Here is a 24,697-nt window from a genome sequence, read left to right as displayed (position 1 = left end):
TACATTTGTAATGTGTCCATTTTAAATTTTGACTCAAGCAGTTCATGATTAATAGTAAATCATGTGTATTTTATAGTTGGCTAAAATGAAGATTGTAAATATATAAAAAATTGACCTGTATGCCTAAACAAATGGAAGAATATTAAGGCTGTGACTAGGAAAAATGCACCACAATCGAATAATGACAGATGTACTTAAGAATGCACATTTCAATATATATCTAGTCTATTAAGCCAGATGAAAGGATTAATATCACTAACAAAATTTTAAGGTTTTTTCCCATTAAACAATCAAGTCTTGACAAATGCATGTTTGGGTTAGATTAGGGTTGGGATTGAATTTGATAGATCCTAATTTAAAGATAAAGCAAATCTTTATGAAGGCCTAACAAGAGTTAAATGTTAAAAGCAAGCCCCATAACTGGCTAAAAAAATTATGTGTGTAAAGATGGACCTCTTAACGTTCGAACATTAAAAGCAAGCCCCATAACTGACTAAAAATCAAACGTGTGTGAAGGTGGGTCCTGCAAAGTATGAATGTTAGAAACTGGCCCCACATGTGATTGAAAAACAGACATGTAAAATAAAGTTTGAAATTTTGCATATTGAACGTGACTTTTAATATGTAGATTTTTTTTGGGATCTGCCTGATTTTTTTCATAGTTCTAGGACCACTAGAATGGGTGGACCCCACAACCCAGTCAACTACTTGCGGTCCTGCTGTGGGAGTTTAACAAGGATGTGTGTGTTTGTGTGTGTGTGTGTGTGTGTGTTGGGGGGCGGGGGGGTCTCAGGGGGCAGCTCTGTGTCTCCTCCATCTGCCACCCCACTCTAGTGACACCCAAGGGAATGGCAGGGAGAGGGGTGGGGAATTAATTTTGGGTAAAAAAAAGAATTAGGGTCCATCGGTCTAATGGGCAACAATGCTGGTTTCACCGATGGGCCGAAGGCAAAGGACACTGGCTGGGTGTGTGGAAGCCAATCTACCAATCTATTTTACAAAACAGTGGGCCACCCCCGTCAAGATCTCCCCCAGTCTGCCTAATAAGGCACACACACCCCTGATTATGCCTGAAATGAGAAAAAGGCTCACTGTATTTTGCACACATGCACACAGACGTCACACCCACCCGGGGCTAATGTCAGCCTAATGCATGGCCATGCTGTGGCCAGAGGGCTAATTGGGTATATAAACACAAACACATCCCTTGAGAGGGAGAAAGGGAATGGTGTGTTATCTGCTTCCTCTATAACAGGAAACAAGGCAAGTGAAGTTAAACAAGAAACTCATCATATTTTAGCTGTCCCGATAATGACGCATGACACGGCAGGGCTCTCGTCTACCCAACAGCTGGATGACGGCACTGTGGATGTGGGATGTGGAATGACACGGTGGCAGGTGGAATCTCATGCTGTCTTTATCAAAACTGTGATCAAGAAAAAACGCGCTGCCGTTCTCACAACTAAACCGTCATGTGGAAGAGGAGCATATGGCTCTGCACCACTGGGCAGAAGCAGCACTCAGCAAGATGAATGCTGGGGTGCTGGCAACAGAGCTGACTTTAACTTGTCAAATTAACAACATATCAAAGGGAAAAGGGGGAGATGAGGAGGAAGAGACAACCGCCAAGTGGTTCTGGGGTTAAATGGCAGGCAGTGTCTGGTGTTTGAAGTCCACACGTCCCCACATTGTCTCTGCAAAAACTCCATAGTACACCCAGGCGTGCATCCACTGGGTGCTTACCCTACCCCCTCACTGCTTTGAGGGTTATGTTAATGAAACAGTTGCTGTTTCCTGGCATAACATTAATTACCCGATCAAAATAGAGTGGGTAATTAACTGCCCTTCTTTAGCAGTGCTAATTACATTAACAGAGAAGGACCATTGCAAGGGAGGATAAGAGAGGAGAGGAAGAAAGACGGGATGAAGCAGCACCAAATAAAGACTGAAGAAAGCAAGGTAGCGGTTAGCCACATGCCTCTATGTGTGAGTGTATTTTTTTTTTCTTTAACAGAGAGAGGAAGAGGCCGCATTGGAAGAAGACTCATGTGGTTCTCACTCTGGCCCCCAGAGACTTGGTCCTCAGAGAGAAGCAGGCTTATTGGAGAGGAGAGAGATAGGAAGGAGGGAGGGGGGTGGGGGTTGTTGTTTATCTTGACATGCTCTACTCAGTCTTTAACGCTCGCATCACAATTAAGATGCTGCGGCTCATCAGCTATGTATACAAAACAGTGTAACAAGCTGCACAAGCACACAGGTGATGGGCACAGTCAAAAATAGATCAGGGACAACCTTGAAATGTGGATGCTTGCAGGAAAACCTTCACGCTCAGGACACCACAATGTAATAAAGAAAAATGTGTAACCACTTCAATAACGACCATGATTCCTTTTTCCTTTTACATGTTTTATTTGGAGCACAAAATATAATTACACCTTAAAATTTACAAATCACATTTGCACCGTTTCTTGTATCACTTCAAAAAAAGATGGCTTAAAAACATAATTATAAATTGCTAACATTTTTTTAAATAAATAAGATTAACTGAATTCTAAGAACAAATGTTGCAAACATCAATTATTCTTTGCGTTCTTTGTGTGGACGTCCTGAGAATGCGTTTTGTGTTGTGATGAGAAAGACTGTGCCTTCAAAAGTGTTCATACACCTTGAACTTTGTGTCATTTTCAATATTACAACCCCAAGCTTTGTACTTTTTGGTTGATTTTTTTAATGTGACAGGCCAACACAAAGTAAGGCAAAACTGTGAAGTGAAAAATGGAAAAGAATATAAGGATTCTGACATTTTTGTCAAATAAGCATCTGAAAAGTCAGGTCAGGGGAAAAGGTGTAGAGAACTTTAAAGCAGGATTAGGTTATACAGCAATATCTTAATGTTTGAAGACCTCACAGAGCAGTGTTCAATCCACCACGTTAAAGAAGAGAAAGTATGGCACAACTGCAGACCTATCAAGAAATGGCCACCCAAATACACCTACAGCGTGGAAAAGGAAAGCATTAACCAGAAGAGAAGCAGCCAAGAGGCTCGTGGTTGCTCTGAAGGAACACCATATATATATCTATATATATATATATATATAGATATATATATATATCTATATATATCTATATATATCTATATAGATATATATAGATATAGATATATATCTATATATAGATATATATATAGATATATATAAATATACTAGGAAGAAACTTGTCAGAGGCTCCGAAAAGACTTGAGACTTCAGGTAAAAGGTTCCCCTTCCAGCAGGACAGCAACTCTAAACATGCAGCCAGACCTACACAAAAAGGCATTGGTTTAAAGTGTATTTATTAGCTAAAATGGCCCAGCCAAAGCCCAAACATTAACCAATTTGATAATCTGTGCCAAGAACTGAAAAGAGTTCACAGACATTCTCCGTCCAATATTACTGATCTTGAGCTTTGGGTAAACATTTCAGTCTGTAGATGAAACAGATGCTAGAAACATACCTCAGATCACTGTAATTGCAGCGAAACACATTTCTATAAGCATTTCCTCAGGGGTGGTTGGGACAAACGAACATAACCCTTATAATTTTATTTGTAGAAAATGTAGAAAATCATGTATGCTTCTCCTCTCTTTTCACAATTATACACTACATTATGTTGGTATATCAATTAAAATCCCAATAAAATACCTTTTATTGTGATGTTTTGTGCTGCAACTGGACAAAATGTGGAAAGATTCAACATGTATGACTACCTTAACAAGGAACTGTAGCTATAAGAACATGATAACATTGATAAATGACCACCTAATGCATCTTCTTCTTTTTGTTTTAGCTGTTGTGCTTTTGCTTCCTATACTGCATAGTGACTAGACACTGGAAATTAAAGTTCACAAACAATTTGGGGTAAAAAAGTACCAGAGTAGTGATGTAACAAAGCATGCATTTTAGTGGAAATAAAAATAATACAGCTAACTAATATTTCCTGTTACACAAGGACAATAACCTTTAACTGTGGCCAAACACAAATAATTGCTTTCGTAAGAACCTGAAAAATAGGGAAGTTTAATAAAAAAAAATAAAACTCCGCAAAAAAAGAAAAATCCATTACAGAGTGTAATTTATCAAAGTAATTGGCAATTGGTGAGCTTACTTAATTTCATCAACAGTTGGAAAGAGAACCAGTTTATAAAAACACGTTTATATTATTCCCTAAACTAAATTTAATAAGTTAAATTGCTTGTTCTTAAATAAATCAATATATGAATTCATTTTAGTAATAACCCATGAGACAAAGATTTCTCCCTTGACAGAAACAGTCAAAACAAAATATAAAGGTTCTACTTTTCTGGAATGTAAGATGTCTTTAAAAAGTCTACTACAAAACAACCTCTCGCTAGCTCACATATGGTGTATACTCATGCCATTTAGGGTGTCTATACACGCACAAAGTAAGCACCCCGCTTTTTAGAGCTGCAGCTTCTTATCTGAGCTGCCCGTGATCCGTCGATGCTCAGCGATCCGACAGTGCATCCTATAGGTCTCTTGGAGGCGTTGGAAAACCGAGATATCGTATGTGGTGGTGGCTCAGAGGTTAGGACACATCCTTTTTGAAACTTCAGGTGAAATTAAATGGAGGTTTTCCTGTCAGTCACACAGACAGCAGTAAACTGTTCAGTTCTGCTCATGTTGCTGCGGCTGTAGTGTTTTCCTGTGCATCTGGGGAAGATTGCTGGTCTTTGGACATTTTCATACCCCACCCTGACTGGTCGCAAAAAATGGGGGCTGGGAAACAGCGGGTGGAATCAGGGAGGAAGTTAAGCTCACTAGTGAACAGTTTTTTCACTTTCCCTGGTCAGTGCCAAAAAGAAGGGGAGGTAAGTGGTCTGGGGCAGAGTGGGATAGGTGCTTTGCTACATCGGGGGGACAACCAGGCCCGTCATCGCTGGAGAGAAAAAATATACAAAATCTGTGATTCTAAATCAGTCAGGTGTTTCATTACTGTACATCACCCAAGCCGTGTTTAGTCATAGCTTTTGAGTTGGTTAGTATTAGGTTAGACTGCATTGGTGAGTTCAGACAGCGGGGTCAGATAGTGAGTTGGATGACTACCTCTGAAGCTGTTCCCCCCTGAGGCGGGACAGGCAGGGGAAGGAGAACCTTGGGGCCTGAGGACGGGAGCAAAAGCACTCTTCTGTTTGGCAGCAGAAGGGAAAGAGGAGAAAGGCAAGAGAGATGACGAGGAGCTTGAGCTTCCTGGTATTGTGGGGCTCGCTGGCATTACTGTGGAACAGAGAAACAAAGTGTTAAACCTGAAACCGAGTAAGAATCAGCATTGTGAGATCAGGGAGGCAGCAATATCTTACTGTAGGGAGAGCTTGTGGGTGAGGCACTGCTGAATCCAGGAGATCCAGGAACTCCCAGACTTGTCATTGGAACTGTCCCGTAGCCTCCAGTCATTCCTCCGCTGCCTCCGTAGCTTGACTGCTGAGGAGTGGAAGCTGAGGGGTAACCCCTTGGAGACAAACTGCTGGAGTTACGGATATAACCTGGAGGAAACATTACAGATCAGGCTCAGTTTTAAGCTTTATTGGTGACAAAGACAGAAGAAGAGAATAGCTTAGGGCTCAGTTTGCTCACCCTGGCTGCTCTGTCCTGGATCTCCAATGCTGACCCCTAACTGGGACGGATAGGAGCCCAGACCCATGACGCTCCCGTGGGCTGGTGAGCTGGGCAGTCCCTGCAGCTGACTGTGAGGACGCGGAACGCTGTAGAGTGCCTCTGCAATGTCAGCTGCACGTTTCAGAAGCATGTCCTGCAGCAAATCAAAGTGACCAACAACAGGTCAGTTTCAGGAATACAAAGCAGGTTCATTGGCTAATATGTGTTAATGCTGATATTGTTGCTGGAGAACAGGAATGCACGAATTAATCTCCATAACTGAGACGCTTTAAGCCACTCTCTGTCAGCCCATCAGTGCATACGCAGGTCCCCTGACAATTTTCTGACTCATGATGTTTCTTTTTTCATCTGTTGCTTTAATTAGATGCTGAAAAGCCAGTTGGCTGAGAGAAACTATACGAAGAGAGCAACTTGCAAAAAAATGGCTTCTGGACTGAGACAATTTGTTTATCCCATATGTTTAATAATGTTTATTAATACTGTGTGATATAAACAGTGTCAGGTAAAGATAGTAACACTACTGAAGTAGAAGGAAATTGACACCTCTGAAAATGTGAGATGTTTTTGTATTCAGTGCCCTCAAGGCAATACTTTGTGAAACCACCTTTCGCTGCAAATACAGCAGCAATCTTTTAGCTTTTGTCTCTCCCAGTTTTGCACATGTGGAGTCTGACATTTTTGCCCATTGTACTTTGCAAAATGTCTCAAGCTCAGTAAGCTTAGTTGAAGAGTCCGTGAACGTTCATTTTCAACAGGTTCTCAATTTGGTCTAGGTCTGGACTTTGACTGGGCCATTCTAACACATGAATATGTTTTGATCAAGCCATTCACATGTCGCTCTGACTGTATGTTTAGGGTCATCATTCTGCTAGAAATTGAACCTCCACTCCAGTTTCATGTATTTTGCAGCTTCTAACAGGGTTTCTTCCAGGGTTGTCTTGTGTTTAGCTTTACCCATCTTCTCAACAACTCTGACCAGCTTCCCTGCTGTTGAAAAGCATCCAACATGCTGCCACCACCACAATGTTTTAGCAAAGGGTTCGCTAACAAAGTTCTGAGACGTTCACAGAGCAGCTGTATCTATACTGAGATTACATTACGCACAAGTCGACTCTGTTTACAAATTGTGTGACTTCTGATAGACATTGGTTACACTGAATTTTACTGAGGCGGATCAAAAAATGAGGCCTTAATTTTTATGTAGCTACACTTTTCATGTGTTTATTTGTAAAAATTGTTACAAACCATTTTACAAGGGTGTGCTACTTTTTGTTGGTCTATCACATCAAATCCCAATAAGTACATTGAAGTTTGTGGATTTTACATAATAAATTGCAAAAATGTTTAAGGGGTTTGAAGACATTTGCAAGGCACTGTATAATCAAATGGCAGTCTTTCAGATTTTTTAATGTTCTATATTAGCAATGCCCTATTTGACGATTATCAATCTTAAATGTAAAAAACACATGTCTCTGAGTACCTGATTACTGTGTGGATTTCCATACAGAGCCTCAACAAGATCTGCTGCTCTTTTTAGGAGAATCTCCTACAAAGATAATAATAATAATTTATTTTACATCTCCAGAACAAAGGTATAATAATCATACCCCTTAAAAAGTTGAAGTATAGGTATCTTTTTTAATAAGAAGTGTCTCACCTTGGCTAGTTTCTCTGGGTCACCTGGATGCCGGGGAATTATTTTCTGCAGTCGCTGAAAACCATAGTCTATAGTTGGCTCATTAAGGGCTGAAAAAAATCATTAGGTTGTCAGACCTTCGGAACAATTGCTTTTTAAACCTTGTATCAAACTTAAGATCACAAGGGTTCCATCTTAATACCTGTGTAAATGAACCGTCCAGGCGCTCCCTTGCAGAACTGTTTTGATTTATATGACAGTGTGACCTCCACAACACCAGGGATGTGTCGAGGAGGCGTCTGTACCCGGATGGCATGCGGAGTGATCAGCTGAGGCGAAACCACAGAAACAGTGTCACCAATAACGCCTCCCCACGTCTTGTAAATATTTAGGCTAACTCATTACTGTGGGAAGATTCAATTGTTAAGACTGCTCATAAATCACCCAAATAATGAGACAAGCCATATGCTATGCATTTTATTTCACAATATGCAGCATCATTAGTGGGATGTTTTGAAGACAACTCCTACCTCACTCCAGACTAGCATGCTTCCAAACACCACCTGCAACCCATCGAAGAAGTTCTCCCCAATGACTATGACCATGGCCCCTCCAGTGGTCCAGCCTTCACTGGGGCTGATGGCTTTGATGCAGGGAGTAGCTAGGAAAGGAGAGGAGAATAAAGCTTAATTTTTACAATATAGGATGATTATCAATTAAAAATAAAGAAAGAAGGACATACTACATGTGTTAGACATACTCTGCATATACAGTGGCTTCCAACAGTATTCATTAAATTTTTCACATTTGGTCATGTTGATGGAGCAACACAAAATAGTACAAAAATTGAAGCAGGAAAACAAATAATACAAGGTTCTTATTCTTTGCTGGAGAAAAGCATGCCCACAGCATGATGCTGCCACTTCCATTTGTGACTGGGGATGTCAGATAGTCAGGGTGTCAGTTTCCTGCGACATGCACGACTTTGTGTTGGTCTATTACATAAAATCTTATTGAAGTTTATGGTTGAAATATGACAAAATGTGAAAAAGTTCAAACCGTATGAATATTTTATGAATGTTTTACACTATAGAGACTAAGTAAAAAATATTTAAAGCCAAAGTAAAAATTAACATAAGTTACTTTCATTCAAGAATTAATGTTTATCAAAACAAACATAAAATAAGCTGATAAAAAAGTGATTCTTGTGACTCAAATAGTCACAAATATACAAGGTTAAGTAAAATACAACACAAAGTAGGAAGAGTAAGAAAAAAATATCCAACCTTTTGTTAATTACTGCAGAAATGAAATATTTAATATTTTAAAATTGTTCAAATAAATTTTGGAAATGAAAAATCCAAGGCCAATTTATATGCCAATATGAGTAAAAAAATCATTTTTTCTGTCTCTCAAATATGTTTAATTGCAAAAAGAATGGCAACAAAGTTCTTAGAGACCTGCAGCACCACCCAGTGAGCACTACCCAGTGAAATGAGATTTCTGTTAACTCTTAATATTACTATATATACTACCATACATTTTTCTTTTTCTAAAGCAGTGGTAAAAATGGGTAACCCGCATCCATTTAATGTTCCAAGTTAAAAGTGTTCACACTCCTTTGATTTTTCCCTCACCATTTTTAAAGTGACAACCTCAAGATTTCATGGGACAGACCAACACAAATTAACACATATGACTTTATTAGCCCTCTTGACTCTGTCAATCATATCCAGCTCATCCAGTTGCCTACAGAAGTCACATATTTAGTAAATAGCTTCTGCTTGTTTGTAATTTAACCTTGAATTTTGATAAAATACATAGAAGTTTGTGGTTGCAATGCAAAATAAAATAATAAAATGCATACTGTATGCATACTTTTACAAGACACTGACTGCTCATGTTAAGTTATAATGAATATACATTAGGTGAATATGTTATGTTTATTAGAGAAGTATGCTTCATGAGGTGTACAGGATTTAATGAAATTTACCAACTCAATTGAATTTCTCATTCTAGCCTCAGGTTCCTACCATATTCCATGGTATTCTCCACTGACTCTCCAGGTTCCAGTCGGCGAGCTCTCCGGCCGTGTTTTGAGTTGTTGTGGACAAACATGTTGTCAGACACAGCCAGGACATGTCCGTCTACGCTCACTGTGCTGGACAAGACCACCTGAGTGAGAGGACAAAGCGGCAGAGAGGAAGATGAATGAGAGTACATGGAGCATTTAGACAGCAGGATAAGAGTCAAAAACTCAGGTTACAACAGTAAAAATCCCTAAGGAACAATTTGTTTTTCCATACAGGTGATGGCCATATTTCTTAATGGATAATCTGACATACCAGGGATTTCCATAGTACATCTGCATTCAGGGGCTCACACATCTCTTCACCCCTCCACTGGGTCACCATATGGTCTCCCCCTCTGCTTTGGCCTAACTTTTTGATTCATACAGCACACAGCAGGCTCATGTTGTCTCCTCTTAATCTCTCAATGACAACAAGCATATGAACCAAATCTCCCATTTCAGCTGGTTGTTAAAGTAGTGTATGATATATGACAACCATAATGTGATTTTCTGCCTACTGCACGTTCCCACTTACATCTGCCTCCCATAGGTGACACTTTATACACCTCACAAAAGGGTAGTCTTAAGTTTTCATTCTCCTTATTTACAATAATTATATATGTTTCAACATGCTATAACATATTTTTTTAAATAACATGTATAATAAATCTCTGTTCAAAAACACACATGGTGAAAGCTTTGCAGGTGAAGGAGCATAACTAAAGAGAGGAGGAAAACCATATGTTACATATGGGGTGGAAGGGAAAGGAACATAACTGTAAATTATCAATCAAGCAGCGAACTCCTGCCCAGCCCTGATCACCTCTTAACCCAGAGACTCACAGTTTTTGAGTGCCCATGTGCTCATAACTTCTCAGCATGTGTCACACCACAGGAGTTAAAGCAAACACGGTGGGAGACGAGGACGGTGAGGGGCGGGGGCAGCCGGACAGAGGGATTTGCCAGAGAGAGGCCGCTGGTGCTGAAAGACGGCAGAGGAAGTGAGCTCGGGGAGTCCCTTGTGACCACTTCCTGGGTCACAGAGCATGACCTTCCCCATCTGGAGCCAATCACTCAATTCTTGACAACTTCCTGAAACACCTCAACCTATTTCCTGCACCCAAGCGCCCCCACAGCAGTGTCTCCCACATATCTAACTCTTTGGTTTGTCTTTCCATATCTCTGACTCCTTATTGATTTCTTACTTTCACCTTTAACTCCTCCAGCATGACTTCCACTCTGAAACGTTTTCAGAGGTTTGCCATGTGATAGTTGTAGCAACTATCAGCTACTTTAAATGACTTTAACGTCCAGAAACTAAATGGTCCACTGGGCTTAAAAAGTAAATCAGCCTCAAAGCTGATCAATAAAGTTAATTCACCCAAAGATGAACTCTTGACCTTTCCAGAGAGTTAAGAAGTATGTTCATATATATTTGTTTTCAGATTAATAATTATTGAAACATAAATTAACATGGATAATTTAACATGGACAATCATTCAGCATGTCTGATATTAATCCAATTATGTCTACTAATTACAAATGGATTAATTTAATTAACAAACATCTTTGCAAACTAAACACTACCTGTTGACTGAAGGTTTCATATCAAATAAGGCAAATTCTACAAAATAAGGCTGATTAAAACCCGAAAATGAAAAGAGTAGCTATTCACAGATCTCAAGAGAAGGGTTGTGTTGATGATCTAATTCAGAGCTGTGGCACTTAGTGGTAAAAAGAGTTCAGAAGCGGGGAAAACGAATGAACTGAAGGTTTTGAAAACCACCCAGATGAAATGTCTAAATTAAAGATTGATTCATGCAGCACAGTTTATATTAAAATAGACTTGATGAAAGATTATAGTGTTATCATAATAGAACAGTATAAGAATGGTGTTTTTATCACTGCGACAATATTCTTCATCCTCCAGTATCACCATTTCTTTTTATGTCCACACACAAGCACACATTCACATAGGTGCACATTTTTATGTACCTGGAATCTCCTCATATCCCTTGGGTTCCCTGCTGTCTTCAGACAATTCTGATTGCATTTCAGGAAAAACTTCAAGAAGAACCTGCAAAGGTAAACAAAAGGGCACATATATATATATATATATATATATGTATTTTTTTTTTTTTACATCAGCAACAAATAAACTCCACAACAGTCTCCTGTATGTAATTTTTTACCTTTCAACATACCAAACGGCAGAGAAGACATTATTTTTCTCAATGTGTGATTGCATGTATGCGCATGTGATTACAGTTCTGACATAAATCCCAGCTGTTTAGTTTAGTTTTAAAGTCAATGTTGTTACACTTTAAATCAAGTAATGAGATCTGGAAGCACAAGCCGAGTGAAAAGTGCTGCTGTGTTTCAAAGTAAAGCAGAGACAGTGATGTATGCCAGCAGACTCAGGGGACTGTGGTATCCCACAATGCCATATTTGAGCCCCACATGGGAGCTCAGAGGGAAACGAAGTAGAGCCAGCCACAGAGAAAATTAAATGAGGAAGTGGCAGGACGAAGGTAAGGAAGGAGGCACGCGCAGGTGCTCGCATGGACATGATTTGTTATTTAATTTTTTCAAGTATATGTGTCTCATTACGTATGTAACTTGAATCCAATGCACTGTGGAGCTGAAGAAAGGGAGAGGGGCCCTAGCTACCCCACAGAAAACCTGAAAGAAAGGTGGAATAAATAGGAGAGAGGGAGACTACTGAGAGAGACTCCAAATCCCAGGTGTACACGGTTCGGAAACACAGCCAGCTGCCATGGCAACGCAGCTCTGCCGCAATCCCAAAGTCCCCACGCTGAAAGGCAAGGATAGGAATGAGGAGGAAGCAACGGGAGCACATTCCATCACAGAAATACGGCAAAGAGATGGAGAGAAAATATAGACATAAACAGAGAAAGAAGAGATGAAGGGATGACGGAGGAGGATGAGGTTAAATAGATCCGTTCGCTTTCAGATATATTGCATGGGGAGAAAAAAAGCGGAGGATTTGAGTTTGAATAAAAACAACATCTAGGCTGTGTGGTGATGCAACTATAACGAAGTGTCCACTCCATTTAACAAAAAAAGTCAGTCTTGTCTCACTGATAAAATTTCAACATTATATGACTCAAGCATAGTTTTGTAGAACTTGCACCAGCTGTCCAGTTACTTTTTATAAGTTGTGGTTATAGGAGATAAATCAGTCTCCAAATAATACTCCTAGTAAAGATAAGTGGGTATAGACAAAGTAAGAAAGGAAGGTAGGTCGGTAGGTAGGTAGGTTATTAGCAGAGATGTTCAAATCAGATCACAGGTTTCAACTTTCGAGGCTCCCTGACTTAACCACACTCCCGTTAACTGTTGATGGTCGACCATCTGGGATTTTCACAGCTGCAACCCCAGCTTGCCATGTTGCAGAGAAATACACAGCCAGTCTTTGAAAAATACAGTCTATTTTTGTGTGCACTAGTAGCAAAACTGTATTATAGGCCATCCACATTATTTTGTTGATCCACCAAATCTGAGTCTTCCCTAACTCTGAATGTTTTTCACCATTTACACTGACATTTATTGTCCATGTCAGATTGTTGCACCTCCTAGTCTGTTTGTGCTCTACACCCTGTGCTACCCAAAGAAAACATTTCTCTGAGTAACACAGGGCATCGAGCAGGTTGACGAAAAACACTAGCCTTTAAGGGCTGTGACATTTAAGCACATTGCTAAGTTTTAGAAGCTGGAGAACAACTATTTTCCTGTAAGTTTTGTCTGCACAAAATTAACTGGAATAGCAAAGAAATATGTTAGGAACTGCATTATCAACAAGTCCTTTCAAAACAGAGTAAAAATGCATTTCTGCTAGCTGTTCAGCCTGAAAGCTCTATCAGGAGGGAAATTAGTGAGTAGTGAGTTATTAAAGACTGTGGCTGTATCTGTGAAGTTTGATTTATCTTTAGAAACATAAGATAAGGCTTTGTACATTTCAGGTGGCAGAATGTAGGGAAAAAGAACACTGTTAGTCTGAATAACTGTTCTGTTTTGGAGCTGTTCACTGAGGGTTAACTGCAAGGACTACAACGAATATGTCACTCTAAAGAAACATGAACAGGAGTCACTGCAGCATCCACAACATCACTTTTTAGTGAGTCGAGTGCTACTCAATCACAGTACTAATTCAGACCAAATAATGACTGTTCTGATATCTATCAGGGAAAAAACCACAATCTGAACATAATATTACTCTGCCATCGGTTTTAAAGATAACTGCTGAATCTTGGAAAATACATTAAATTTAGTTACTTTTAGAATGATTAAAAAACAATAACAAATGTAAAATGGACAATAAAGCTGAATAATCCTCAACATGTTGTTTGTGTTTCCTCAAGTTATAAACTTTGACCTTGAAGTTTTCTTGCTAAAAATATTACTGCTTTGTAGCTGAAGATGGTAAGGGTATAATCTGAGAGGTGGATATTATAGTAGCAGAGAAAACAAACTTCTAAAATTCAAAAGAATACAGCCTGAGTGAAGTCTGTGAATTCTACTACTTTGTTAATAGGGGTTAACATGCTATCAACACCATTCCTACTTAATTTTTAAAAAGCCACACAAAATAATAAATGGAAGTCATTTCACTACGATTATAGCTAATGTAATGTTAATATAATGTTTCCTCTTTTTCAGGGTCACAGGTTGTCGAAATGCAGCCCCACTTATCATATTTTTATTCTTTTAAATGTAACTTCTAAGTTCGTTTTTGTGTTTATATTTCTACACTACGGCTTTTCAGAAGTAAATGTACTACACATTGTTATATGTATGCAGTTTTCTATATGGAATTGTATTTAAAAATGCATTTAATTGATATCTTTTAGAACTATGAAAACAAGGATTAAATATTACGAGCTCTTACGTTCTTTAAGCTTCACTGAATATGAATTGTTGTCTGAATGTTTTGAATATAAACCTGAAGAAAAAAGGATTTTACAGCTAAAACCAGAGTTATATATATGAGTTGTGCTTTTTATCGAATATTAACCATTAGTGATAACATAAGCTTAATGTTCTTCAGGTGTTCCTGTGTATGAAAGTGGGTACATGAAGTAGTCCCAGCCAGCTCTACTCATAGAAGCTGCAGGAGGAACCACCAGATCACAGATGCACCGTAACTCAACATTTCCTCAAAGTATCTTTCTGTACTTATGTTTAGTTAGTTAAGTAGTTAGGTTTTAGTTTAGTTATTTTTATTCTCCTTTCTTCAAGCATTGTATTGCATTTTACTTCAGTAAAGTACTAGTTCCATCACATTACTGTTTCCACTAAAAAACAATAAAGGTGAGGAGAAAAAGGCCACAGAAGGAGGCAGCATTTTTTATGCCTTCATGGGTCGGTGTGATCCCACCCACACCGTGCTCTTTGCAAACATAAGTCATCTTAATGTAGAGCGGCTGTGTGGAGAGGAAATTCATATTGGCCCCACAGCCTAGAATCCTCCTGTCGAATACTAATCTCTCCCTCATTCTCTCAGCTTTTACTCACCATTCCTCAATCGCTTGCTCCAGTTTCCTCCCTTGTGAACAGGATCTGGCTTACAACTAGTTCTCAGTTCCAACTTGTCTCCAATATTACTGGAGTTGAGTTATGCGCCCAGAGGACAATCAATATTGTTGTTGGCAGAGAGCAATTACAATTTATCTGTCAGAGCTAGGACCTTCCACCTCAAAGCTGCGGTAGACCTCAGTTTGGAGTGGAAATGTAAAAGAATCACATCTGTGATTCTCACATATCACACTATAATTTCCCTTTTAATAGCTGTCTGATGTTGTGGATACTTTGACTAAGGTCTATCATGGTTTGAAATCTTATAGAACGGTAATAAGGTTAATTTCCTGATTCTGGATGTGCCTGTCCTGTCAGTTAAGGTGGTCCCTCATGTCTTGGTAGGTTTGTAACATGCACACTATGTTGATAGGTCTGTATTTGTGCCATACCCTTTCCATTTTTAGACAGTTTCAACAATGTCTATAGGAGGTTCAAATGTTGGGATATTGTTTGACAACCTAACTGCTGTAAGCTTCTCCACAACTTTCTTTCTGACCTTCTTCTGTGTCCCTTGGTCTTCATGGTGCTGTTTGTTCTCTAATGTTCTCTGACAAACCTCTGAGGCCTTCATAGCGCAGCCATATTTATTATTTATTAAATTACACACAGGTGGACTCTGTTTACTAATTAGGCGACGTCTGAAGACAGGTAGTTGCAAAGAAATTTACTTTGGGGTATTAAATAATTGTGATTCCTGGACCTTTTGTCACTGCAGTGATCATTATTCCCTGTAGTATCTCCTGAAAGTGACTTGGTAACACCATCTTCTTCTGCACACAATGATCAGCTATCAAACATTTGACTGGATAACATGACAGTGTTTCAGTGAACTAATGACTGAGGTCCAAAAAAAACACCACCCTAATTCAGCGGCTGTCTACATCCATTTCTGGCTTTACGCACTTTCTGAGGGTTCTTGACCTTATTTGTTGACTTCTTCTCATCATTCCTTGTTTATGTGACACCAGATGCCTCAAGCACACAGAAACACACAGGCATGCAGAAACGCACACACTGACACGCACACACGCACAATCTTTAATATGCTGACACACCCACCTTTCCCCCCGTCCCCATCACTCCCCTACCCAAAAACCCATTGAGTCAACTTTTCACCCCCCTCAGTTCGGACGCACACAGCTGCAAATGCTGAAATTAAAGCGAGACATTGAAGCATATATTAGCATGCATTAGCCGCTTCCCTCTGCCCACTTAACATGCAAATCTCCCAGCCCCGTCGCCTCGCACCTTCTGCCACACATTCATTTGCTGAATTATAATTAGACTAATCTTGCATAATTAATAAGAAGTTGAGGACCCTCTGGTTTTTTTATTACCCGCCCCATTGTGGTTGCAAAAGTTTAAAATTGCTGTTGTTTGTTTTGTTTCAGTGAAGTAACACACCCACATAGCACAGTGTACAACACACAGCAAAGAATTGGAGGTAATGCTCGTGTCACGGGGAAATTTACGAAGAACGTCCGATTTCAAAGAAGTCCTCGTGCCAGGGTGTTGGGGTTTAATCTGGGGATGTTCTACATTTACAGATTGTTCTGCTTAATAATGCAGGTTATTCCCTGCCAATAACACTTTCAAGTGAGTAACACTTCAGTGTGCAAATAGTGCAATTGCAAATAAGACTAATTGGAAAAGAGATTTGACATTTGAATTGTATCTCAAAATGATAGTTTAGGTTTAACAAATCAAACAAGAAAATGAACTAAAATCCTTTACAAAAAACTTTAGCTTAGTACGAAAGAAAGCCTCTTAGATTAGAACATAAACACAAAATAATCCAAGATGTAAATTAGCAAAGAGCAATTTCTCAGGTAATTTTCTTCTTATCAGAAGGTTGTAAAGGTGAAGGTCCTAAACTACGCATTATTCTCTACAACACTTTCCATCTTTAGACGCACTTTAAAGGGCTAGTTTGGATTTTCTAAAGTGAGGTTTTGTGGAGTTATTATTAGAGAGTAATAGAGTTTGTAGAAAAATAAATCGCAGTGTTTGAAGGCTAGCACCTCGTTCAATGGACTCCACGTCTTTGCTGATCTTTTGCAATTCAAAATAACTCAGCCTTAAAATGTTTCTGGGTACATATGTGGTACAAAGGAAAATTAGCATATATTAAAGGGCTAAACTTTTGCAAACAATCATGATGTTTCTGTCTTTTTCTCAGTCAAACAGCATCTTAGCTGAAATACTAAAGTTCCTTTTCAGCCTGGCCTCCGGCCACGCCACTCTCTGACTGAATTCTCTGAAAATCGTGTAAATAAATAATTGAATCCACGCTTCTCTGTTTGAGTGTTCTCTCTGCATGTGGGTCAAGTCGGCCTTAAAGAAAACAATGACAGAACACTCAGGCCAGCCGGACCCAGTGGAGACGCTCCAGAGAACCGTGTCAGAACACGGACACCTAATTCAGGCTCACGGTTCGACCCTCCGCTCCCTCCTTGACCAGCAGCAACAGGTCAGTCAGCAACTTGAGCAGATCACAGCCTTAATGCAGCACTCTCTGGGAGTTCTGCCTGCCTCGCCCCCGGAGGGCGCTGTGGCTCCTCCGGTGACCCAGCAGTTACCACACAGCCGCGATATAGCGTCCCCCAGTCCAGATAAATATTCCGGGGAGGTTGGAAGCTGCCGGGGGTTTCTGTTACAGTGCTCGCTGATGTTCAAGAGGTCCCCACAGTCATTCCCCCACGACGACGTTAAGATTTCCTTTGTGTTAGGTTTACTGACCGGCAGAGCATTGCGGTGGGCGGAGGCAAGGTTCGCTAATCACAACCATTTTGGCTGCACCTATGATGAGTTTATTAAAGAATTCAGATTAACCTTTGACATTGATATGGACTGTTTTAGTGTGGCTTGTCGTTTACGGGCGCTGAAACAGCACAACCATCCCCTAACTGAATTCACAATAGATTTTCGTTCTCTGGCAGTAGCATCTGGATGGAATTCCAGCGCCCTAAAATCAACTTTCTTTCAGACCATTGACGAAGCTTTAAAAGACGAGCTCACTCTTCTAGACGAGCCTGATGATTTAGATGCACATAAGAACTGAGGCTTCAACTATGCCAGGTTCTGGCTTTAGACGGCCAGACACTCCATAGTATTACTCATAAGACTGAACCGCTCGAGCTGGTCCTATCTGGAAATCATAGAGAGCGTATCGCTCTGTTTGTTTACCCCATCTCCCAGGCCTCGTTGGTTCTGGGTTTCCCATGGCTTCAGACACATAACCCCCATCTAAATTGGGCAGATCTAAGAATAGAATCCTGGTCTAACCAATGCGTTTCTACCTGTTTACAGTCGGCCGTCAACCCTAGAACTCTTGTGGAGGGAGAGGAGGAGGAACCGCGGGATCTCACCGGGGTTCCGCATGAATACCACGACCTTAGTTCGGTGTTTAGTAAATCATGGGCCTCGTCCCTCCCTGCTCACCGTCCCTATGACTGCACTATGAGTGGAAGACTGCATTCAAGACCCCGCTGGGGCATTTTGAATACCCGGTAATGCCTTTTGGTTTATGCAACGCACCTGCAGTATTTCAGACTCTAGTAAACGATGTGCTACGGGACTTTTTGAACAGTTTTATTTTTGTATACCTGGATGACATTTTTATTTATTCCAGAACCGCCGCTGAGCACTGCCAACATGTCCGCCTGGTGCTGCAGCGCCTCCTAGAGAACCAGCTTTTTGTCAAGGCGGAGAAGTGCCAGTTCCACCAGTCTTCCATCAGTTTTTTGGGATTTGTTCTCGAGAGTGGGCAGGTTCGTGCCGATCCAGACAAGGTTAAGGCCGTAGAGAACTGGCCAGTCCCCACCACTTGGAAACAACTACAACGTTTCCTAGGGTTTGCAAAGTTTTATAGAAAGTTTATTCAGGACTACCGCCGGAACGCCAGTCCCCTGACGGCCCTGACGTCCACCAAGATCCCCTTCACCTGGGGGCCCGAAGCCCGAGCGGCTTTCAACGAGCTAAAGAGCCGCTTCGCCCAAGCCCCGGTCCTCATCCACCCCGACCCAGAGAAACAATTCACACTGGAGGTGGATGCTTCGGACACGGGAGTGGGAGCGGGGGCTGTCTCAGCGTCAGCGCCTGGATGGCAAACTCCACCCCTGCGCCTTCTTCTCCCGTCGCTTGACGGCAGCTGAGAGGAATTATGATGTTGGAGCCATCAAGCTCACCCTGGAGGAGTGGCGGCACTGGTTAGAGGGTTCAGAGCAAAATTGTGTAAATAAATAATTGAATCCACACTTCTCTGTTTGAGTGTTCTCTCTGCATGTGGGTCAAGTCGGCCTTAAAGAAAACGATGACAACAACATGAAGTAGACTAAAATATCTTGAAAAAAACGATATGTCAGGTTCTGATTCAAAGAAATTCAAAAGCAGACGAGAATTATTTATATCTATCAGTCTAGAAAGGGCTACAAATTCATTTTCTTGGGCTAGCACCTCATTCAATGGACTCCACGTCTTTGCTGATCTTTAACAATTCAAAATAACTCAGTCTTAAAATGTTTCTGGGTACATATGTGGTACAAAGGAAAATTAGCATATATTAAAGGGCTAAACTTTCGCAAACAATCATGATGTTTCTGTCTTTTTCTCAGTCAAACAGCATCTGAGCTGAAATACTAAAGTTAAGTTGGTTGTCAGTCCCCTTTAAGTCCAGCGTAAGACTGTTTAAGATATTTTTAAGAACATTATGATTTAAGACCTTTGAGCAAGAAAGAATTTCATAACTTACTTGCTTAATAATTCTATTTAACATACTTTTTGCCCTAAGTAAGTTTACTGTTGACCAGCTCAAATTGAATAGCTGTTTTCACCTCTGGCATGTGACTCAAGGACTTTTACAGCAACAGTAGTGTGAAAAGTTTTTGCCTCCTTACAGATTTCTTCTGTTTGTTTAAACGTCAATACCAGACAAAGGCAATCTGAGTAAATGGAGAAACCTGAATAAATGATTATTTCATTTATTAAGGGAAAACAAATCTAGATCAACCTAGTCCTATGTGAAAATATTATTGGAATTGAGCAAAGTTTTTGGAAAACTGACTTCAAAGTCCCTAGCCAAACCCAGGCCTGAGTACTGCCCGACATGCACATTCAACAAATTATTTAGCCTACAACATGAAGTAGGCTAAAATATCTTAAAAAAAACGATATGTCAGGTTCTGATCCAAAGAAATTCAAAAGCAGACAACAATTATTGATATCTATCAGTCTAGAAAGGGCTACAAATTTATTTTCTCGGGCCTTGTTATTTGTGCAAATCACAATGAGAGCCATTATTCATAAATGGAGAAAACTTGTAGCGATTGTAAACCTTACCAGGAGTGGCCGGCCTACCAGAATTCCTATGACTCATCCAGGACTCATCCAGAAGGTCGCGAAATAACTTGAATTGATATCTATAGCACCAAAGTTAGGATTTGTGCTCATGAATCAAAAATATGATTTTTTTTAGCAAAAATGGTCTTCATGTGACAGTGAAAAGACAAAAACCATTGCTGACCAACAACACAAAGGCCCAATGCACACATCTTAATTGAATTTTGTGTGTTTCTGTAGCCCTGATTTACAACAATTGTCCTTTCAAGAAACATTACAACAAAAGTCCAATTTATATACAAAACACATATAGTGAATTTAATCCAATTATATAGACACAAAGTCAATTACATACTGTTTATTCCAATTTGATCTTGCTTATAAAACAATGCATTTAACCTTCATTTATTATTCCAATTCGTTAAACAATTCTATCAAAGGAAACCTAGTGGATTGCATCAAGTTACTAACTTTGCAGCAGACCTGCCTCCTGGAACCTTCTGAAAACTGGGGTTCATGTTACGTGTGGTGTAAAACTAGCATAGCATTTCTAAAACAGCATGTCAAAAATTGGTTGCTAGTATGATGGTGTGGTCCTGCTTTGCTTCTTCAGGACCTGAAATATTCGTTGTATTGATGAAACCATGTAGGAAACCCTTCAGGAGCACTAGTCTCAAAAAGTAGGAAAATGATCTGAAGCACACCAGCAAGTCCACCTCTGAATGGCTTAAAAACAAAACTTTGTGTGTAAGAGTTTGCTTAATAGTTATTGTACTTAGTAGTTGTTGGTGCCACCAGTGGCACAACCAGTCTTTAGGGTTTAAAACGTTTTTTTTCCTTAATAAATGCAGCCATCATTTGAACACTGATTTTTGGATTTACTCTTAATTTTGGGTAAAGACCAAAAACATTGAAGTGTGACAAAAAAGGAAAAAGAGAAGAAATACGCAAGAACACAAATTACATTTTCAAGGCACTATAAGTTAGACAAATATAACACCTTCCTTAATATTGAATTCGTATTTCCAAGCCAAACCTCATTAAATATTCACTTCTCAATAATGGAGCAACTGATAGGGGAAAATGTAACAAGAATGTTTAGATTTTAAAGACGCAAACATTCAATTGTAAACCAGTAAGCCAGTTTCAGAAGCAAACGTCTTTCAAAAGTTGGCAGGTAAGTTTGAAGGTGGAAAAAAAATCCTTTCAACAGAGCTTATTGTTCCAGTGCATGGGAGGGTTTCTTGTTTGTAGCTGAGAAAACAGTGACGAGAGGTCAGAAATAAAAGTTCTAGTAATTCATATATTAATATTTTCTAATGTTATGTTGTATCTTACAAACATGAAAATTTTCAGGTGTAAAATAATTAAATAATAATTAAAATAGCTAAAAGAAGGGTCTGTCTTCAAAACCCTCCCATAAAAACATGCAGGAAACACCAACAAAAAATGTTCCAATCTTAGACCTCTGCATCATTTTAGACCAGATGCAGGAAGCATTTTGTTTCCAGAGATCATTCCTGACTTTGGTTAAAGCAGTCAAGGGGCAAAGCACTAAACTGGAAAACATGTTGCTGGAGGACACATGAGGGCTTTTTCTTCTCCTTTTGTTTTGTTGAAGTTTGTAACACAGCTTGCACGCTTGGTTGAATACCTAAATACAGCAATAATCAAACTTACTGTCTGCAAACTGACGGCTCTGGTAAAATATTTAGCTGTCAGCTCGAGGTTAAAAGAGCTCTTAGAGCAATTTTTCTTTTCCTTTTTGTGGCTCACATTCTCAGTTGGATTCTGCCAGCACAAACACTGATTTTAGTAACTTGGCACAGAAAATTGGAGGCCTTTGTTATTTTTAAAAGATGTTTCATTTAAGCTACGCTGTCATGTCAAGATTGTTCATAAAATTATCTTTAAGTTGATTTATTTTCATTTAAGTCATCAACGCCTCCAAAGAAGCCATTCAGCGGCTCTTTGGCCGGAATTTACCCATATTTGTTTTAATATTGCACCACAAGGAGCTGTTTTTCTTTATTTTTCCATGTATTCATGCATCTCTGTCCATCCCTGTTTTCATCTTCAACAGACCAAACAGGCCTCACAGCGAGAGGATCCCAACTCCTGCAAATAACCTCACCAAAAACAAGTTCAAAGACCAAATGTCAAGCCATGACACTAAAAACAACTGAAGATAGGCAGGTTTTATAGTTTCGTTATTTCTAGTGGACACTCTGTTTCTCATTTCTCAGTCCATTGGGGCATCTGTTACACATAAGTAGCCCTTTCTGCTTTACACATGGCCTTAATCATTTGGTGAGCACCTAAGCTTTACAGAAACTTTCATAGGGTTTCATCAGCACTAATCACTGTTGACATAAACTGCCTTCTCACATTGTCATAAAACGCATCAGCCTATAAGCTCTTTTGGGAATGCAGCGTTTCTGGCAGCAGGAATTCAAAAAGGGATAGATGCAAAGTTTAAGTTAGTAAGATGCATGTTTATGTAATCCTTCCCTAAAAGAGAGGTTTCTCCTTTTCTAAGTTTGATTCCATGCAAATTCAGTGATTCAGTGAACGAAGATAAGAAAGATAATAACTACAATGCACAAGTACTAAAAATACTTCTTGATGCGCTATATCTTGCCTCTGAGATGCAGGGTGGTGGGAACATAAAGTGAGTGCACAAAGAAAGAAAGATGAAGAAGAGAAGAGGCAGAGACAGAGGAAGAGAGGGAGATTGTTGATGTCCTGTATGCAAGGCCATCACTCATCAGAAATCCCCTCCCTCACCCCCACCCTGAAAAAACAAAACAGTGTCCTGACATGGCGGTGGAGGGGAGCTGCAGGGAGGAAAATTAGGAAACCAGATGTGAAGCATTAAAACATACTGACATGCTGAGGGCCTTCCTCTGCCACACTCACATACTAAGAGCACTAACTCATACAGCAGGCCGACAATCATGTGTCACACAAAGGCTGCGTGAACAACACAAACACACTCACACACACGTATGCGCACTTTCATGGGTTCACAGAAAAAAATGGTCAAAGTCAGGCAACCATGTGTGCACAATCAGTCATGCAAAATTATATTATCAACAATAATGCATGAGTCTTAAAGTTATCTGCACAGATGTAGGAAATTATTTTTGATAAAATGTGCATCTGAGGAGCCAAACATGCTGCAGCTCATCGCCCAAGATCAATATTTGGATGAGCCAATGTTTGATTCCAATGCATCAGGCTACAGATGGGTCATCATGCATCGCTTTATACCTCCAATTAGTTCATGTACCCCAGCTGAGGATCAACTTTGGGTGATTTGTTTTCTTCCATGAGGAGATTTGTGTTGGGGGGAAAGAGGGGCGGTTGTGTCTGTGTGTGTTGGTAAAAGGGGGGTGTTGGGGGTGGTAGTAGGTAATAAATACCCCTGGACCAGGGTCCCCTGGCAGACTGGAAGCTAGACTGGTCATCAGGGTTAACACCCGGGGCACATGACCTCTGACACTGCTAATGGGGCACAGAAAACCCTCCACGAACTGATACCTCCTCTGTCGCATACCACCACAGGACCTTTCACACCGGTTCCTCCAGACGCCTCCCCTCCTCCTCAAAAAACATACATGGAACTCTGTGACTTCAGTTTAAATCAGCAGCTCAGCAGCAAACATCTCTGACACAAACTTATGTTAGTTTTCTCTTTTGTTCTCCATCATGTTTTTAAACATACAAATGGATACATTAGGTTAAAAATAGAGCCTTGTTGGCAAATTTTATACTTTTTGGTCACTAAATTTACAAAGGTATACAAATACCTTTAGCTTTTTTACATTTTGACTCTAAATGACAAATTTAAGACAAATATGACATATGAAAAGTGTGTTATGTATTTGCATTCCACTCTTCTGAGTCAGCGCTTTGTAGAACCTAATTTTGCTGCAGTTAACTTTTTTTTGGGCATGTCTCAAGACTAAAACTTTGCCCAAACTTCTTTGCAAAACAGCTCTAGCTCAGTCAGATAGGATTGAGTGTTGGTGAGCAGCAATTTTCAAATCTTGCAATAGGTTCTTGATTGGATTTAAGACTGGGTTTTGACTATGCCAGTCTAACACAAGAACATGCTTTGATCTAAGACAATTCCAATGTAGCTCTGGTTGTATGTTTAGTGTCATTTATCTGCCAAAAGGTGAACTTCTGTCCCAGTCTGTCTTCCCATCAATTCCCACAGGCTTCCTTGTCCTTGCTGAGTAAAAGCATCCCCACAGCATCATGCTGCCACCACCATGTTCCACTGTAAGGATGGCTTGCTCAGCGTGATGTCCAATCTCAGTTTTTTTCTTCACATAGCATTTAGCATGAAGTCCTAAAAGTTTAATCTCATCTCAT

At 39.9% G+C, this 24,697-nt stretch overlaps 1 protein-coding gene across 4 annotated transcripts in view; it reads right to left on the bottom strand.

The window, feature by feature from the left end:
• Nucleotides 1-2,389: 2,389 nt before the first annotated feature.
• ebf2 (EBF transcription factor 2) overlaps nt 2,390-24,697 on the bottom strand; it is a 40,460-nt gene continuing 18,152 nt past the window's right edge. For 2 of the 4 annotated variants that reach the window (XM_047380253.1, XM_047380254.1), the window contains exons 7-16: nt 11,375-11,456; nt 9,342-9,483; nt 7,839-7,969; nt 7,511-7,637; nt 7,330-7,418; nt 7,153-7,218; nt 5,631-5,805; nt 5,357-5,539; nt 5,103-5,273; nt 2,390-4,935 (exon numbers count right to left, since the gene is read on the bottom strand). In XM_047380253.1, the coding sequence (XP_047236209.1) occupies nt 4,904-4,935; nt 5,103-5,273; nt 5,357-5,539; nt 5,631-5,805; nt 7,153-7,218; nt 7,330-7,418; nt 7,511-7,637; nt 7,839-7,969; nt 9,342-9,483; nt 11,375-11,456 (1,198 nt within the window). In that variant the 3' untranslated portion in view covers nt 2,390-4,903. Of the gene's footprint in view, nt 5,274-5,356; nt 5,540-5,630; nt 5,806-7,152; nt 7,219-7,329; nt 7,419-7,510; nt 7,638-7,838; nt 7,970-9,341; nt 9,484-11,374; nt 11,457-24,697 lie in introns of all 4 variants that reach the window. The other 2 variants (XM_047380251.1, XM_047380252.1) reach the window with 1 other exon arrangement.

The sequence above is a fragment of the Girardinichthys multiradiatus genome, chromosome 12 (genome assembly GCF_021462225.1).
Source record: "Girardinichthys multiradiatus isolate DD_20200921_A chromosome 12, DD_fGirMul_XY1, whole genome shotgun sequence".
In the NCBI taxonomy this organism is placed as follows: Eukaryota; Metazoa; Chordata; class Actinopteri; order Cyprinodontiformes; family Goodeidae; genus Girardinichthys; species Girardinichthys multiradiatus.
Note: the sequence above shows the minus strand (reverse complement) of the source record. Positions and strands in the feature narration are given on the sequence as shown.